The sequence below is a fragment of the Trichechus manatus genome, unplaced genomic scaffold (assembly GCF_000243295.1).
Source record: "Trichechus manatus latirostris isolate Lorelei unplaced genomic scaffold, TriManLat1.0 scaffold00011, whole genome shotgun sequence".
NCBI classification, from domain to species: Eukaryota; Metazoa; Chordata; class Mammalia; order Sirenia; family Trichechidae; genus Trichechus; species Trichechus manatus.
In genome coordinates this window covers 10,363,780-10,380,759 of record NW_004443947.1, presented here as the reverse complement: position 1 = coordinate 10,380,759, position 16,980 = coordinate 10,363,780, and the positions used below count along the sequence as shown (strand labels likewise).

Genomic DNA, 16,980 nt, shown 5'->3' with positions numbered 1-16,980 from the left:
ACATAAAATTACAATCACAAAATGGAGGACAACCACACAATACTGGGAATCATGGCCCAGCCAAATTGATACACACATTTTTGGGGGGACATAATTCAGTCCATGACAGCTCCCCTGCAGGAGTGAGGCAAAAGTACCTTCTGTGAGCCTGGTGTGATTTTGCACCCTGCTTGGCCTCTGTCCCTTCATGGTCCCATGTCTCCCTTCCTCTTCCTAATAAAGCACTTTCACACAGCCCCTCATCTCAGAGTTTGCTTCTGGAGGACCCAACCTAAGACAACTGTTACCCTCCTTATTTAATTGTTTGTCACCTCACTAGAATGTGATATCCATGAAAACTGTGCCTGTCACAGTATATATTCAATGACCATATATCATTGACTGTGGCTCTTTATATACATACATATATGTATAAGCATATACATGTGTATGTAAGCTTAGGATATAAATATATTCCGTATAAACTATTAGAGCTTAAAAATTATATTTATAGTCAGTGTGACATCTTAAAAACATAGACATACTCCCATTTCCTTAAAAATTCCAGCAATTATATGTCAATCTGCTCTTTCTGCCATCACTATGCATCAGAATGGCAAATATCAGCTTATGATAGGGCATCTGCTTATATGTTTAGTGAAAAATCACATTTTATATTAAATATAAAAGGCATATGGCAAAAGCAATAGCTTGGTTTGGACTTTGAGTAAATAAAGTTCTGGAAGTAATGTTTCTTCTTTAGGATTTACTGCCTAGTTGTGCTTTCTCCCTTCTAAGATACCTGAGGGGGATTTTTACAGTTGCTGAGTTCTGAAATCTCCAACTAGGCTGTGTTTGTTTAGCTGGTGTCTTAGGCTGGGTTCTCTAGAGAAGCAAAACCATATATATATGTATAAAAAACCATTTTTTATACACACACACACACACACACACACACACAAAAGAAAAAAAAGAGATTTATCTCAAGGAAATGGCTCATGCGACTGTAGAGGCTGGCATGTCCCAAGTCCGTGGGTCAGGCATCATGCTGAAGGCTTCTCCTGACTCATGTAGCTGTAGGGGCTGACGAGCCCAAGATTGGCAGGTCAGACAGCAAGCTTCTGGCTCAAGCTGTGGAGGCTGACAAATCCCAAAGGCTACTAGCTTAAGTCCCAAGAACTGGAGGTCAGATGATGACAAGTCAGATGCAGGATCCAGAGCGAGTGAGCTTTGCCAGAATGTCCATGTATATTTTGGATGCAGGCCACACCCCTGATGAAACTCCCCTTACAGCTGATTGGCTGATCACATCAGATCACATCGTGGAAGATGACTACACCTTCACAAAACTGCCAAATTACATCATTACATAACTGCCAAACTACATCGTTATGTAACTGCCACACCACTGAGAATCATGGCCCAGCCAAGTCGACACACAACCTTAACCATCACAGCTGGGGAGACATATTTTGGCCCTCAGCGTTCATAAAGTAGAGCTGTGCATCATGGCGGAGGTGGCATGAGGGGGAGTGAGCCATGATTCTGAATATTATAATTAGGCATGTTTTCTGGGAGGTGACGAAAGTGACTCCTGAGGAGCCACTGAAGAATTGTTAGGGAAAAACGCTAGTAGAGTTGTAAAAGCCTTGTAACCTGATGTAGAATATGAAGTTTGTGGGTAGTTATTGATTTCCTGGTGGGTGGAATTAGTTTTCTTTGTAACACACTGGCTGGTGGAGGGAGGCTGTGAGAACAAATTGCTATCTGTCAGACTGGAGTTGTGTCTAGGGAGGTTCTCCTTTGTGTCTTGCTGATTGAACCAAGTGGCCTCTGACATCTGCAAACACTACCCAAACCAAGCGGAGAAAAAGGAGCCACCGAGCAGAGCTCAGCCTTGCCCAAGAGAATTTCGAGTCTCAGTTAAGGGTTTCCCTGCATACCAGAAGGCACAGGGGAACGGGCAGGGTGAGCGTTGACAACCATAGGCCCCCACAAGGGCTGAGCTGAGCTGAATTTGCCTTTTAGTCAATAGGAACTTGGCAAATGCAGAATGAGTTTCACCGTAAAGTCTGTGCAAAATCGAACAGGATAGAAGAGTCGATTAACTCATGCTGGTGACAGAGTAAGGGGCTAGCCATGAGTGGAGTGAAATCCCAAGTGAAGGCTGCCACTGTTGGGCTTAGAGACAGGGGTACCCACACTGAGGGTGTGGCTGAGCCCCTGACACACATACTCAGCTTTTGTTTAACCAGGGTTTGCACTGACTGGGCTGATTCACCTACAGCAAGAGATGTGGACTTCTCAGGGTGAATGTCAGGAATGGGGATGAGCTAAGCAGATTTCCAGAGGTTGAGTGCCAGCCTTAAGTTTTGGCGTAGCAGACACTGAGGGAGTCTGTGGAATCTTTTTTTTAAATGGAGAGTTTTAACACTGAGACTGATTCTTGTTTGCCTTGGGTCATTTGGGTGTGGTGTAATTCTGTCTTGAGACAAGGTTGGGAGAGGTGCAATTCTGTCTTGAGACAAGGTTGGGAGAGGTGCAATTCTGTCTTTAGATAAGGATTGGACTAGAAGACCTAGAAGGCTGAGGATTCCTTCCTGAGCGCCCTCTTTCCGCCCCCAAGCACACTTGGGTACTAACACCCATTCTAGGCACCATCCCCGCCTAATCTTCCCATGGAGAGCTTGCCTCCTCTGAATCCCCACAGGGATATCTAGCCATTTCACACATCTGGGAGGTGCTGCAGTACTCTGGTTAAGAACATGGGTTCTGGTCTCAGGCTTGTTGCTGTTGTGTGCCATTGTAGATTCTAACTTGTAACCACCCTACAGGACAGAGTAGAACTGCCCCATAAAGTTTCCTAGGATGTAATCTTTATGGGAGCAGTTTGCCAGGTCTTTCCTTCCACGGAGCTGGCTGGTGGGTTCGAACCGCCGACCTTTCCGTTAGCAGCCGAGTGCTTAAATATTGTGCTACCAGGGCTTCTCGATCTACCTGGGCTGAATCCTGACTCTAGCTGTTACTAGTTTGTGTGTTGTGGGGTGAGCTTTTCCTTATCTTTAAAGTAAGGATCATAATTGCCCCTCTCTTCGGGGTAGTTGAGAAGATTAAATGAGACAATCCACATGCAGTGTAGGCACAGAGTAAGTATTCGGTAAATGTCAGCTCTTCTCTTCCCAGATAAGTACTGTTTCTTGCACCTTCAGTTATGTCATAAGATCCGAGAGGGCAGGAAGTGTGCCTTTCTTCCTGTTACATCCTCAGGCCCACAGTGACGTTGGGCACAAAAATGATGAAGTATGGAGGAATGGCACTTCCTCCTGGAGAGGTCAGATAGCTCTCCTCTTCATGCTTTCATCTGTCATTCCATCCACTGATTTGTTCAACAAATAATTACAGGATACTTAGATATTCCAAGGAGTCCCTGGGTGGTGCAAACAGTCAATGTACTTGGCTGTGAACCAAAAGGTTGGAGGTTTGAGTCCACCCAGAGGCGCCTCAGAAGAAAGACCTGGTGATGTACTTCCGAGAAATCAGCCATTGAAAACCCTATGGAGCACAGTTCTACTCTGTCACATATGGGGCTCCATGAGTTGGGGTTGGCTCGACAGCAGCTGGTTTTGGTTTTGAGTATATTCCAAGTACGTTTTGTTAGGTATAGAGGGTGCAGTGGTGAACTAGACATGTCCCTATCTTCAGGGAGCTCACAGTGTAGTGAGGGAGCAAGACAAGAGAATAGGTTTATAGAGGAGTCTTAATGTGTTGGGGATGTCCCTGTGTAGTGTTAGTGGTTTGCCCTTGACTACTAGCCTAAAAGCTGGCAGTTCAGACCCACCCAGCAACACCACAGAAGAAAGACTTGGCAGTCTGCTTCCATAAAGATTACAGCTGAGAAAACTCTATGAAGCAGTTCTACTGATGGGGTCACCAGGAGTCAAAATTGACCTGACGGCAGCGGGTTTGGTTTGGATTAATATGTTGGGATATGAATATAAATTGGCTTTTTAAAAAGTTTTTAGTAACAATTGATCCCCTCAACAGGGCTATGTCAAACCCTCTTTTCCCACTGTTGGGACCCCTTAAGGGTCTTGTATGGATTCCATATCTTTCCTGTCATTTTAGTTCTTAAGATAGCATTGTTTTGTATTTAAGACACAGCTCTGCTTATTTGTCAGCTTCATCTTCAACCTGAATCAGAGCTTGCCTCCTATCCTCCCACCACTGACTGGGCCTGGTATCCGTGGTTCTTCTTTCTTTGGGAGGGTGGAGTGGCATGGGGCTGGATGTGCTCTACTCTTCAGACATTTCTGCCTTTCTTTGACTTTTCAACCTTCTCCCTCTAGACCCTGGAAGGCTGGGGATGTGGCAAGTGGAGAGAGTAGGCCCTGCTCCAAAGATGGCCTCATGATGGTGGCGGGCGTGGGCCCAACCTTCCTTTGTATTAGCCCTGTTCTGTCTGCTCCTGGTGGCCTCTGCTAATGTGGTGTTGGCCACGTATGTGGTTTTCTCTACCTGAGTCCCATCCATAGCTGAAGATACCCTCAAAAGGGAAAGCTGTGCCTCCCTTCGGCCCTACCAAATGCTTCAGCCTTAAAAGAGGCAGCCTCGTGATTTCTGACCCTCTGCCAACCCTATGTTCTTTCACCTGGAGCCACAGAAATCTCTGGGGTCTTCTGCACCCTCCAAAAGTCTCAAAAAATTGGGATAAGGTGCCTTTTCAGACTTGCCACACCACGCCACATTCCCTTTGGGCCTTACTGGTACAAGCTTTTCTGTTGAGTCATCTGCCTTTGTCAATATCTAGACAGAAGTGGGCACTAGTATCTGTCCTCAAGTACTCTCTCAAACTTTGTTGTTGTTTCAATTTCAACTCATAGTAACCCACGTGTGACAGAATAAAACAGCCCCATAGGGTTTTCTAGGTTGTCATCTTTATGGGAGCAGATCCCCAGGTCTCTTCTCCTGTGAAGCAGCTGGGTGGGTTTGAACCACTAAACTTTCTGTTAGCAGCTGAGCTGCTTAACCATTGTACCACCAGAGATCTCAAACTTTGAAACACCAAAAACAAAACCTATTGCCGTCGAGTTGATTCCTACTCCTAGCAACCCTTTTGGACAGAGTAGAACTGCCCTTAACCACTGTGCCACCAGGGTTTCCATCTCAAACTTTAGGGGATACATATTCAGAAATGTTCCTTCTTCCCCATGGTAAGAGAGGGTCTTGAAAAGCACAGTGCATCATACTCCTGTGCTACCAATGTTATAACATCTCTCCATTCTGTTGGTGGAACCAGGATGTGCCTGGGATTGTGGACTGGTGAACATTTACCCGCAGGGATAAAAGGTGCCAGTTCATCTTCATTTATCATATGATTGATTGTTTTGAGTCCTCCCTCCATGACCTCAGCTTCAGGGAGGAGAGGGGTAATGACTTCTCTTCATGGACATTGCATCGTATCCAAAGGCCTCTGCTGACCTTCCCTCAATTCTGGGATGGGGCGCGTGTGGATTGGTGTAGGACTGATACCGAATGGTATCTCTCAAAAAGACCTTGAAGGATGATGGTGTACCCCAGCTACCGGAGATAATTTGAATTTAGAACGTGGGGTAATTAGCACCTTTTTGTCCTTAGCTTCTGGATTGGATGTCTGTGGTAGAGAGAGATAGGAGTCAAAGATGACACCCAAGTTTGCTTGATTGTGACTAGGGGTGTCTTCACTCTGAGACAGAGGAAAGGAGAAGGAGCCCACTTGTGGGGAAGATAGTTAAGTTCAGACGTGGCTCTTTGGAGTATTTCCCTCTGGAACGGGCATTTTGGCTGCAGTCACAGGAGTATTTTTGGCCTCGTGAGCCTCAAGGTAGTTTTCTGAAGTGGACAGAGAATCTCCATTTAGTTCTTTCCATAGGGCTACTGTTGGGGAAGGAGCCCTGGTGGCACAGTGGTTAAGTGCAAGTGCTTGGCTGCTAACTGAAAGGTCAGCAGTTCAAACCCACCACCCACTTCATGGGAGAAAGATGTGGCAAGTCTGCTTCCATAAAGATTACAGCCTTGGAAACACTATGGGGCAAGGCCGTTCTACTCTGTGCTGTAGGGTCGCTGTGAGTCAGAATCAACTCGACAGCAGTGGGCTGATTTGGGTGTGGGTCACAAAATTATTGTGAAAGCATATTATACTTCAAGAAGACTGTGAATTCAGGCAGGTAGCACCTACTGCCCTATAATGCAAATTTCTTGAAGAAGGAAGAAACCAGAGCCCAGAAATACTGCATTTTTCTCTCTGCTGCCACTTTGACAGAAGGAAAACTCTTTTCTATGAAAATACAGAGAGCAGAGAAGCTCTGCAGGTTCCTAAGTGACTGGTCTGAATTACAGTTTGATCTTGACATCTGATTGCAGATCTTTAGGCCTTTGTCCAGCATCCAGCACCTGTGGCAGTAGCTCAGGCTGGGTCTGCAGGTCTCTGATACTCATTACCAAAACCAACTAGTTGCTGTAGCGTCGACTCTAACTCATGATGACCCCATATGTATCAGAGTAGAACTGTGTTCCATAGAATTTTCAGTGGCTGATTTTTTGGCAGTAGATCGCCAGGCCTTTCTTCCAAGGCACATCTGGGTGACTCAAACTTCCAGTCTTTCCATTAGCAGCCAAGTGAGTTAACCATTTGCACCACCCCGGGACTCCTTGACACTTACTACCTCTGCCTATATGGATTGATTTAAGGCTCGGCAATATTTATCTTTTAAACTGAAGAAGAATTGATGCATTTGAATTATGGTGTTGGCAAAGAATATTGGCTATACCATGGATTACCAGAAGAACCAATAAATCTGTCTAGAAGCAGTACAGCCAGAATGCTCCTTAGAAGCAAGGATAGTGAGACTTTGTCTTGCTCACTTTGGACATGTTATCAGGAGGGACCAATCCCTGGAGAAGGACGTCATGCTTGGTAAAGTAGAGGGTCAGTGAAAAAAAGGAAGACCCTCAACGAGATGAATTGACACAGTGGCTGCAACAATGGGCTCAAACATAGCAACGATTGTGAGGAGGGCGCAGCGTTTCATTCTGTTGTACATGGGGTCGCTAGGAGTCGGAACCGATTGGATGGCACCTAACAACAACAACAACAAACCATTTGTATTTGCTTGACAATCAAGTAACAATTTAGAGTGCTGCTTCCTGAAGCTTTACAAAACTAACGTAATTTCACAGCTTCAATTACAAAAGAGAAAAATGATTTCATCTCAAAACAGAGGAGACAGACTTCTGAGAAATCATGGTTAAAGAGAAGACCGAGTACTTTCTGAAAAACAGGCCGCATTGTTAATGGCTTCCTCGGCTAAAATCTTGCTGGCTCTCGGCACCACGCGCCTCCGTCTGGTGGGGAAGCTGGTTTTGGTAAACTGTAAGGCAAATGACTTTCAGATTGATGAACCTGAATTATTTCTGCTGGGGCCTGGTCTGCAGCTCCCACAGCCTTGGTGGTTTGTGAACAATGCGTTGTGCCCACTGTCTTTCCATCTAGCAACTCTGTCCTTCCTCTTGCCACTTCCTCTCAATCTTTATTTTATAGATCTGGAATGGGCCTTAACAATCACTCAGTTCAACCCTTTCATCTGATACTGTCAATGCTTTCTCATCATCCCTATCCATAAGCCACAACTATTGAGTAGGCCGGTGGGTGATGTTCAACCAGTTAGAAATAGCCATGAGATTCCTACCAGACCTTTCCATGAACATATGCTCATTTAGCTCAATTTTAAGTAGAACTTAAGGTCTAGTGATTCCCCAAAGAGATCCTGATTAATATCTAAAATCTCCCAATTGGCCTTTTCCCGTGGTTTCGTCTTTCTAATGGGATATACCCAAGATATCTCAACTAGAGTACTAACAGAATGAGCTTTTAAGGAAAAACTCGACCTCAATTCCCTCCACAGCTCTTTTTAATGGCCATTCCTAATTGGATAAACATCACCCACTGGCCTACTCAAGTTTGCTTCTTTTTTTTCAGTTGTCTCTAATCTGTGATGGGCTATTAACCTCCGGTCATTCCCTTCTATTCCAGAATAGTGACTGGCACAAAGGGAGGGCTCAATAAATGTAGTTGACTGACTAAGTGAGCGAATGTATTAACCCTTCATCTGCCTTCACACATCTCCTTCCTGTAGGTCTTAGTGATCTTGTTTTGCAGACAGGGAGAGTTTTTTGTTTTGTTTGTTGTTTTTAAATTGTATCAAAGCAGCAGCTTTCTTTTTTTTTTAAATGTATTGTGGTAAAGTATATATAACAGAATTTTCCTTTTTAACTGTTTTTAAGTGTACAACACAGTAACATTAATTACATTTACAATGTTGTGCAACCTTCATCACTATCTACTTCTAACACTTTGTCATCATTCCTGACAGAAACTCTGTTCCCATTAAGCAGTAACTGATGAGGAGAGTTTTAAATGTTTTTTTTTTTTTTTTTTTGTCTTGAGTCACAGAAGGCTATTTTAGGCCTCAAAATATTACACGTCTTCTTCTTACACTTGACTCTCAAGACAATGGAGCAGTCTTGAATTGTTTCTTACCACGTCCCTTCAAGGTCTTATCAAATCTTCTGCCTCTGCAGAAGACAGGTGTGTTGTGTCAGAAGCTAGATATCTAAGGGAGGAAACCCGACTTTTATTCTCATTGTAATCACCCGGGTGACTGGAAGAGCCTCTTTATTGGTTTCGGCTCTCTGGTCTTTTCCTCCTCTAGCTACCCTACATGCTGCAGAGAGATGAATCTCCTTAAAGCACATCTTCTGGTGTCCACCTTTTGCCCAGAGAACTGTGGAAGAAAGAGACATATTGTTGCATTTTAAAATTCTTTTATTAAAATCCCTAGTTTATTTTACTTGTAAAATTAATTTTTGGGGGAAGAAGACTTTTAGATTTTTACCTGACTTAGTAAGAGAATGTACATTTCTTCTTTTCTAGTTGGATTTAATCATGACAGTATCAGTAAAGGCATAATGGTGAAATTAAGTATCATGAAGTTGTTGAGATTATTCATCATCCAATGGCAAAGAGTTTACAACTTCAAATCAACACACCTAGTTTTTCTACCAAGCATTCCAGCAGATATAATTTCCTCTAACAGACAGTTCCTTTGGAAGATAACTTTTAAAACAAACCCCTGAACATTGCAGAAAATTTCTTTACCCCTATTAATAAATACCAAAACCAAATCAGTTGCGGGTTCATGGTGTCTCCTGACCTGGACAAAAACTCAACTTTATGATGACAAGATGTGGATTAAGTATTTTGTTATTGTTAGGTGTCCTCGAGTCAGTTCCAACTCATAGTGACCCTATGTACATCAGAACAAAACACAGCCTGGTCCTGCACCATCCTCAGGATTGTTGTTATGCTTGAACCCATTGTTGCAGCCACTGTGTCAGTCTGCCTCGTTGAAGGTCTTCCTCTACTTTACCAAGCGTGATGCTTCTGCTTTACTAAGAGTGATGCCCTTCTCCAGGGACTGATCTCTCCTGATAAGAGAGATGACAAGTGACAAGTCTGGCTTCTAGGACTAAGTATAAATATAGCTTAAATGTTGTGGTAATGGTATATAAATTTTCTTCAACCTCCTTCTTTATCTCTCTGAACACAAGGTAATGGCTAACCTAGTGCTTTGTATTCTCAAAAGGCCTTAGGACAACAGTGTCTGGAGTCCAGACTTTTTCATTAAGTACTGTTAAACTTGTGGCCTGTGGTTTCACCTATGATTTTAAACAAAGCTCAGTCACAATTTTTAGAGCCTATGGTTTTCTATTTCCATAGAACTATAACCTAAAATTTTTCACTGCATTTAGGAGCTTTCCCTTTAAATGTTTAAATTTCCCTCCCATTATTCTATTTACAAGAGAATATTCTACTTAGCCTGGATCTATGTACTCTAAATCACCTCCTGTTGTCTAAACTCCCACTCTTCCTGTGGCGATATTATTCACTCATCAAGGGCCATCTCCAAAGCTGCCTCTTCCATTCAGTGAACCAAACTTTACGGAGTGTCTAGTATCATCCAGGTACTTTACCAGGCACTTGAGATTTAGTCTGGCTCTCACGTAGCTCACATTTTGTTGGGATGAATGGACATTAATTGATCTTACTAATTAGAATTTATTTACAAACTAAGATTGGTGCTCTGAGAGAAGAGACACAATTCTATGAGAGCGGTAAAGTCTTTCTTGAACCTTCCAGGTAGAGACTATTGCTCTCTTCTTAAGCTTCCATGGCATTTTATGACTCTAGCAGTTGGGATCTTTGGCTGTAAGCAACAGGAACTGACTCTGGTAATTTTAAGTGAAAACAAATGTATTTGGAAGATAGAGAGTAGTTCAAAGGAAAAGCTGGGGAAACCAGGTATCAGAAGAGAGGCCCAGAACAGCTCTGGCAGTGGAAGCAGGAGGCACCTATGGGCAGCTTCCACAGACAACCGAGCTCCAAGAAGGACTGTACTCTTCATATAGTGGTTAAGAGCACGGGCTCCATGGTCAGATTGGATCCACTATGTACTGGCTAAATACACTTTGGCAAGTACCTCTGCTTCCTCGTCAGCAAAATATGGAAATAATAGTATCTATCTCATAAAGTCATTGGGAGAATTACATGAGGTAATTCATTCAAGACACTTAAAACAGTGCCTGACACATTGCATTGGTGTTAGGTGCCATCGAGTCGGTTTCGACTCATAGAGATCTTGTGTATAACAGAATGAAACATTGCCGGATCCTTTGCCATCCTCACAGTTGTTGCTATGGTTAAGCTCATTGTTGCAGCCACTGTGTCAATCCATCTTGATAACGTCTTCCTCTTTTTCGCTGACCCTCTGCATTACCAGGCATGATGTCCTTCTCCAGGGACACATTGTAAGCACTCGATATTTATCGGCAATCTCAGAAATTACTATTATTAAATTCCCCTTTAGATTCATATTCAAGGGGGCATCCTAATTGGGGTCTCAGGTTCTCAGCACTTGTCCAGAGGAAGACAAGGCAGCCAATGATAGGTCTCCCAGGATTGTATCCCCAGAGTGAAGTCCGGGTGCTGTGCCGGAAGAAGGGAGTGTGGATGCTGGGCTGACCGAATGAGAGACGTTCTTTACCTGTTCCCACCTGTATCTTACTCTACCTTCTGCTGTTCTCATCGTTTTCATTGTTAAGCACCTCTGCCAGATTTTAAGCCCCTGATGGGCAAGAAGCCCTGCTAGTGCAACAGTCAAGAGCTTGGCAGCTAACTGAAAGGTTGGTGGTTCGAAACCACCCCGAGGTTCCACAGGAGAAAGATCTGGCTACCAGCTTCCATAAAAATTACAGCCTAGAAAACCCTATAGGGCAGTTCTACTCTGTCACATGAGTTTTAGTTGACTGTACAGCACCTAACAACAACAATGGGCAAGAACTATATCTTATCTCTGGGCTGCGAGTCCCAGCGCTTTCCACACCAAAGGTGTTTGATGACTATTTGTTGGATTGAATTAAAATGAAATTCTGGAGTGTATGATTCACTTCCCTGCTCAAGGGCCATCTGGATGTGGATGATTTAAACATTTTTGGAATTTTTTTTTTTTGGTACCTCAAAGTTTTCTATTTTTAAGGGAAGTATAGAAACAAAGCTGTGTAAGGTGTCAGAACATTCCAGAAATTTCTCAAGGCAGCAATATCAAGAGAGACACCTTTCTCTGTAAAAGGTTTAATTCATTTTGATTGAAAGCCAGTGTGCACAAAGACTCAAGTGGAAGGTTGTTCATTTTCTTACTGTTTGTGCTAGTAAAAAACAGGGATATGGCTGAGTAAACAAATATATCCATAATAGAGAATACTATCATACAGTTAAAAATAATTAAGTAGATCCCTATATGTAATTGCAACCTTGGTGGTGCAGTGCTTAAGTGCTTGACTGCTAACTGAAAAGTTGGCAGTTCGAATCCATCAGCCGCTCCTAGGAAACCCTATTGGGCAGTTCTCTTCTGTCTTGTAGGGTTGCTATGAATTGGAATTGACTTGGTGGCAACGGGTTTGGTTTTTGGGTTTGTTCTATATGGAATAACATAGAAAATGCTCAGAGAAATATTGGTGACTAAAAAATCAAGGTGCAGAAAAATTCATAGAGTAGTCCCTTAAGTAAAAAGGAAACAAGAACAAAATGACACTATATATTTTAAACTAATACACATATATGTCAAATCATATAAAATATCTTGAAGGTTTATATTTACAGTATGACATGACATACTTATCTGAAAGCAAAATCAAATCGATACTACATATTTCATACTGATGCATTTATTTGTCAGGTGCCGTTGGAGTCGATTTCAACTCATAGCAACCTCATGTCAACTTCCCCATAGGGTTTCTAGGCTGTAATCTTTATAGGAGCAGATCACCAGGTCGTCCTCATGCAGAGCTACTGGGTAGATTTGTACTGCCAACCTTTCGGTTAACAGCTGAGTGCTTAGTCCGTGTGCCACTAGGGCTCCTTATACATTTATATATAATAAATACATAGAACAAAGTAGCAGTGGTTGCTTTTGGAGAGGGAGGGACGAGAATTGTGAATGATGTTCTAAGAAAATCTTTACCCATCTTTAATATTTAAAGTTTTTACAAGGGTAATGTACTCATGCAGTATTTATTTAAAGAAAATTATATAAAAAAAAGAAAGAAAAGAAACTAAAAAAATGAGAAAGCCCCACCACTTCTGATCTGCCTTCATTTCAGAATGCCGGGACATTCTGCTTCCTGTCATCACCAAAGAACTGAAGGAACTGCTGGAGCAGAAGGATGAGATGCAACACCAGGTCCCGGAGAAGAAGTACTGCGTGGAATTACTCCACAGTATTTTGGAGGTCCTCAGCTGTCAGGATATGGTGAGTCCTCATGATAATGGAAATGTTCTGGACTCAGGCTAGAGCTGAGTTGATTAAGTTCTAAAATATTGATGCTGATGAATAGCAGCCAAAGTCTGAAGATAAAAGTCAGCAACTTGCTCGGGAGACCTACTTTTCCAGTGACTAACTCCTAATTCTCTGAAATATGGCTTGGGGATTGGAATTAAGCAACTAGCATTTTGTTACTGTATTTCTTATTGGTCAGGCTTTCTCAGGGTGTAGGTATGGACATTATTGCAGACTTTTCAGATGACTTGTCTTTATACTCAGTTCCTGGTTTGCAGAGGTGTAAAGGGAGTTTTCTATCCTTAAACAACTAAGAAAACCCTCATATCTACTTTCTTAGCCGAATTGCATGGGTTTCATTTCTCCAGTTGTCTCCAGTGATGATGAAATTCATTAAGATTCTTTTCCTGTCTCCTCTCTTGGATGAGCAGATTGCCCAGGTCCAGACTCCAGAGATAGGACAGAGAGTGGGGTGGTAGTAGGAGGTGGCTTTGGCAGTAATCCAGTGTGTATTTGGTAGACACCATTCAGAGATTAAGGCAGGGTTGGATCCAAAAGAAAAGACCAAAGGAAGCATCAGCCTCAGTGGGAGTAAGTGGAGGGCTTCCAAAAGGGCAAAGTCTGCAGATGAGGATAAGCATGATGGAATGGTGATGGTGGTAAAGATTGAGAGGTAAAGATTAGAGACAGGTGTAGAATTCTTGAGACTTGAAGGAGGGAGGTAAGAGTTCTTGACATGACCTAGGTTGCTTCAGCAACTCCACCCTTATTCTTGAGAAGTGTCCAGGAGGGCCTCTGATCCAGGATAGGACTGGTTTTAGAGGACTATGTAGACCCAAATGACCAACAAATGCTGTCTAAATATTTGTGTGAACATTTCCTCTCTTTCTCTCCTCCTTAGAAAATCCGAAGAGAATTACTTTCTGGATGAATTTCATCAATGATTGACTATAGTTAGAAAACTCCACAGAACAACATTCCTTTACTTTTGTATCCCATAGTCAGTCATTACTATCAATTTCCTTGTATGAGGTCTCTCTTCTGTTTCTTCCTTCCTACTACTATTGTAGTTAAGCTTCTCATCTCATTACTGTGTAAATGCAGTAGCTTGCTTTATTCATTCATCTATCCATTCATTCATTCAGAAATAATATGAGGTACTTGGAATGTAAGGGAACATAGACACATTCTCTTTTCTCAAGAAAATCCTTAGTAGAGGAAACAAACATGTAAATAAGTAATTGATATAAGGGATATAATCTGGATGTACTAGATGTATAATATAGGGTACAGGAGCTACCAAAGAGTTTGTGTGTGTGTGTAGCATTTTTTGTCAAGGAAGCCTCACAGAAGAGGTGAAGCTTTAGCTGAGTTTTCAAGGGTGAATAATTCATGGTCATAGCTGCTACTGCATTTGCTGTATTCTAGGTACTGTGCTAAATGCATGACATGTATTCTCTCTCCTTACTCTGATCCTAGGGGCTAAGGATTATTATTCCCATTTTACAGATGAAGAAACTGAAGCTCATACACTTAATTAACGTTTAAGGCAAGATAGCAAATAAATGGCAGGGCCAAAATTCAAACCCAGCTGGGTCAGACTCCAAAGTCTGTGTAACCAAAGAGTCTTACCTCTCTTTTTTTTCCTCCTATCTCACTCCTTGTTTCATTGTAAAGCGGTATAATTCCCAATCTAGATTCACTCTGGTATTGATGTTAATAATGAGTGTTGTCTCCATAAGCACATTTACTAGCCAGCTGTTGAGCTGGTTCCAGTCTTTGCTACTTGATCTTTTTTCATTGATTTTTTTTAAGGGAGAGCTTGGTCTTACTCGCTCTTTTTTTTTTTTTCCTTTGGAAGACAGAAAAACAGAGTGTTTGATTCTGCCCTACTTATGTTTCTACTCAGGAACAAACGTTGGTTGTGTGCATGTGTGTTTTCTTGTGCTGGCTTTTTAAAGAAATGGGAAGAAAGAAAGAAAAAAACAAACCTCGCCACCCCCTTTTCACTCTCGCTCTCCCCCTCTGCCCTCCAGACGCGCTCCCCTGTTTTGATTCTGCTTTTTGTCTTGTATGTAATCCTTGGTTTGTCGATTTTTTTGTTTTCTGTAAAGACTCCTTACACCAAAAAGAAAAAAAAAAGGGACATGAGGGTGGACCCATAATTTCTACAGAAGCTTCCTAAAGAATGCTGCCTCTTGCTGTTGAAAAGCCAGTTTGCAACTGTTCCTTACATTTGAGTAATTAATGCTCAGATGCCTTGTAATGTAGGGGAGAAGGTGGGAGACAATCATGGATCCTGGGAATATGCTAGTGGACCCAGTTTGGGGAATACAACTATCATGGGCTGATTGCCAAGTTCCTGACTTGGATGGAAGAATGACCCCGGCTCACAGGTTAACAGTTCCTTTGTAGAGCAGAGGTGATGGGGCCCTGCCGCTCCCAGGGGATGGTCCCCCAGAGCTCTATCCGGACAGGTTGTCATCACTTTGCACGGTCAGTTACAGCAGACACCAGTGAGAAGAGGCTGCTGTCTCACATACCTTTGGTACTTAGGGCTTCAAAGCCAGGAAGTGAGTGGGAGGCTGTATGCTCCCCTCAGGGACTGTGGCATCGCATCTGGACTTGAGGTGTGTGGGAGGTGCGTTGTCACTCTTTACTGCCTCTGAGTGCATTGCTTTTATAATGAATTCTGACTGTGGGACTTCCCACCATCTCCCCAGGGTGAGCACCTGTCTTTGCTGGATGAGTTATTAAATACTATTATTACCATTTAGTTTGGTACAAGATTCTGATGGGCTTGGTGAGCTCCACATCTAACCTTTCCAGCTCCTGAAGACAGAGACCTCTCTTCTTTTCAAAAGCCTTTCTTCCAGGAAAGAGACTCATTCAGTAGCCATTATTACTTTGAACAAAACAGAAAATCAGAAAGTCCCTGTGTCTTATCTAGACCTGTCTTGCTGTAGTACAAGGTGGCTCTCACCTCGGGCTGCACATTCACATCCCCTGGAGAGCTTTTCAAAACAGCAGTGCCTGCATCCCAGTCCCAGGTATTTCAGTTTAGTTGGTGTGGGGTGGGGGCAGCACTATGAGAAGTTGGTTGTGTGCAGTCTGGTCAAGTCTATTCTGAATCACAGTGACTCTATAGGACAGAGTAGAACTGCCCGTAGGGTTTCCTAGGCTGCAGTCTTTACAGAACCAGATTGCCAGGTCTTTTCTCCCGCAGAGCAGCTGATGGGTTCAAACTGTCACCCTTTCAGTTAGCAGCCTGACACTTAATCGTTATGCCACCAGGACTCCTATGAGAGGTTTCAACCAAATCAAACTTATTGCCATCAAGTCAATTCCAACTCATAGTGACCCTATAGGGCAGAGTAGAATTGTCCCATAAGGTTTCCAAGGATGTAAATCTTTAGGGAAGCAGACCGCCCCATCTTTCTCCCAAGGAGTGGCTGGTGGATTTGAACTGCTGACCTTTTGGTTAGCAGCCGAGTGCTTAAGAGTGCTTAACCACGGTGCCAGCAGGGCTCCTCTATGAGAAGTTTACCAGGTGATTGTAACAGGCCACCAGGGGGTGGAGAACCACAGCTCTGGCTCATCAGTGTCACCTGGAGATGCTGTTAAAACACGTTTCCAGTCTTTAGGTCTGCAGGGTGGGGCTGAGACTTGCTTTTTCTAACAAGTTCCAAGGTGATGTTGATGCTTCTGTTCCAGGAACCACACTTTAAGTACCACTGCTCTAAAATGACCTATTTCTTCTTCTTCAGTGTTTACAGGAAATGGAGGAACAGCTGGGCTCAGCCTCAGTTTTTTTTTACTTCTTAATTCAAGATCCCTCTCCAGCCTGTAATCAAGGACCTTCCAATACAACATTTAATCAAGGGCGGATTAACCAGTAAGCGAGGTACGCACCAGTTTACATTAAGCAAGATACACCCGGGCTTACTTGTGCGTACATACTGATCTGTAGCGCACAGTTTCAGATCGTGCACTACAGATTAGTAAATACGCACAAGTAAGCCCGTGTATACCTTGCTTATTGTGTAATCCGGCCCTGCATTTAATCAACCAA

The 16,980-nt window shown here is 43.0% G+C and overlaps 1 protein-coding gene across 4 annotated transcripts in view; it reads left to right on the top strand.

The window, feature by feature from the left end:
- DOCK2 (dedicator of cytokinesis 2) overlaps positions 1-16,980 on the top strand; it is a 548,036-nt gene that overhangs the window by 201,460 nt on the left and 329,596 nt on the right. For all 4 annotated transcript variants that reach the window (XM_004371215.2, XM_023726512.1, XM_023726513.1 and 1 more), the window contains one exon: positions 12,733-12,881. In XM_004371215.2, coding sequence (XP_004371272.1) covers positions 12,733-12,881 — 149 coding nt within the window. The remainder of the gene's footprint in view (positions 1-12,732; positions 12,882-16,980) is intronic.